The sequence below is a fragment of the Fukomys damarensis genome, unplaced genomic scaffold (genome assembly GCF_012274545.1).
Source record: "Fukomys damarensis isolate Sample0158 unplaced genomic scaffold, DMR_v1.0_HiC HiC_scaffold_5, whole genome shotgun sequence".
NCBI lineage: Eukaryota > Metazoa > Chordata > Mammalia > Rodentia > Bathyergidae > Fukomys > Fukomys damarensis.
Genome location: NW_022900917.1, coordinates 83,851,185 through 83,853,026, shown reverse-complemented (window position 1 = coordinate 83,853,026; position 1,842 = coordinate 83,851,185). Strand labels below are relative to the sequence as shown.

The window sequence follows — 1,842 nt, the reverse complement described above, 5'->3', positions numbered from 1 at the left end:
CCCCCCCCCCCCCCTCTCTTTCTTTCTCTACCAGGTATCACTAAGTTGCTGAATTGCATGGGCTGGGCAGGGATTGAACTTGTGATCCTCCTGCCTTCACTTCCCACAGTGCTGGAATTATATGAACACCATCATATTGGTCTTCAAGTGTGTTCTTGAAAGAATGTACGTGCATTTAAAAGTCTGCAGACCAGCTGCTCTCTTATCTGCAATTCAGAGGACAGATGTTGGGAGCACAAAGTGTGCTGAAAGGGAAATCAGAAAAACCCACAACATTTATTAGTATTTATTAGGGCTTGAGAATTCATACTCAGTTTGCCAGCCACTCCCCAGGATCTCTTGAGTACCAGAATGCTTGCGTGATGCTGGGGCAGTGGTCAGGGCTCAGTTCAGCCAACATAACTTTAATCCTTAGCATGGAAAAACGATTTGCACAATGAAGAGTAAGATGGTAAAGTACTTAGATTGGCTTGTCATCCACAACTGAGTAGCCTGCTTACCATCCAGCCCTGGGCAATGCTAGAATGGTCAGCAGAGCTTTGCCCAAAGGGTCTGTATGTGGTCACAAGGGCTTGATCCAGCCCTATGTTTGAAAAGTGAGGCACAAGCAGGGATATGTTCCCAAGCAGAGAGCCATATCCCTCATGCATGAGGATACAACATGCTGGAGCATCTCTGCACACAAGGCAGCCCCCTTCACGAAGCACCCTCTTCCTCCTGAGTGATGGCTTCTGCCTCCAACTCATTGGGCCCCCAAGGAGTATGGGTTTGATGGGCAGAGAGGGGAGCACTAGTGCCAGGGCTTTATACTCACATAGTTTCCTTTTCTCTTAGAAATACTTCGACGTTTCTTCATTGTTTCAAAGCAGTGTGTTGCTTATTGTCCAGCTGTTCAGACCTTTGCCTCTGAACCTGCCAAGCCATTTTTACTGGAAAAGCCCATGCCCTTCCTATACATAAGATGCTGTACAGAATCTTTATGCAATATGGAGGGACCTGATGTCTCAGAAGACACATTCCGAGAGCAGGTTGGAAGAGCCTACAAGAAGAAGTGCAGCCACATAGTGTCCACCCTCCTCACAGTCTTGTCCACTGCCTTTGCAGGCTTGGGCAAGCTCTGAGATGCAGGGACCTGTGCTGTCTTCTGTAGCATGAATTCACTGCTGATTGTCAGCACCTGTTGCATTAAACTTACTTTCCATTGAAAGGCATCTTGGTCTGACTCATCAAGGGCCTCTGGGTGAGTGGGTGTGGAGCATGTGGACCAGTGGCTTTATGTCCCTGGAGATCCTCACTTCCATCAGAGCAAGTCCCAACTCTTGGCCATAGTTGTATTGATCAGTGTCTCTGAAGTCAAACTTTGTGATTCTTCATTACTGATACACCTTCCTTTCTCTGCTTCTTTGCTGGTATTGTTGGGGAGGTAGCTCTTCACCACCCATGAAGCCTGTGTGCTTAGTGCTTCTGACCTTTCGGGGAATGTGCGATCAGTGGGGGACACTAAATTGGAGTACACATTTATGGAGCAATGCACTCCTCAATGTGACTTTGCTAGCCACCTAGCCCAGGTGCTTGAATTTCTCCAGCATGCGTTCGCCCAACTTCTGAAAGAAGGACCAATGAGACAGCATCAGTATCCTCTCTCCAAGTTCCAGAGGCAAGATAGTCATCCACTGAAAGTGAGAATTCCAAGTCAGAGTTCTACACTTCCAAAGTACTTGCTCCCATGGTGCTTACCCAGTGTCAGGTTGGGGGCTAGAACAGATGCACAGTGTTTCCCTACTCTCTCTTCTGGTCCCATACAGGAAGACTGAGTGATAGGCCTGAGAAATCTCCTAGAAA

General features: G+C 47.7%; 1 protein-coding gene across 4 annotated transcripts in view; it reads left to right on the top strand.

Annotated features, from left to right (window-relative positions):
- Ly6k (lymphocyte antigen 6 family member K) overlaps positions 1-1,189 on the top strand; it is a 10,633-nt gene extending 9,444 nt beyond the window's left edge. For 2 of the 4 annotated variants that reach the window (XM_010639229.1, XM_010639231.2), the window contains exon 4: positions 835-1,189. In XM_010639229.1, coding sequence (XP_010637531.1) covers positions 835-1,121 — 287 coding nt within the window. In that variant the 3' untranslated portion in view covers positions 1,122-1,189. Of the gene's footprint in view, positions 1-34; positions 166-834 lie in introns of all 4 variants that reach the window. The other 2 variants (XM_010639232.1, XM_010639230.2) reach the window with 2 other exon arrangements.
- The last annotated feature ends 653 nt before the right edge of the window (positions 1,190-1,842 follow it).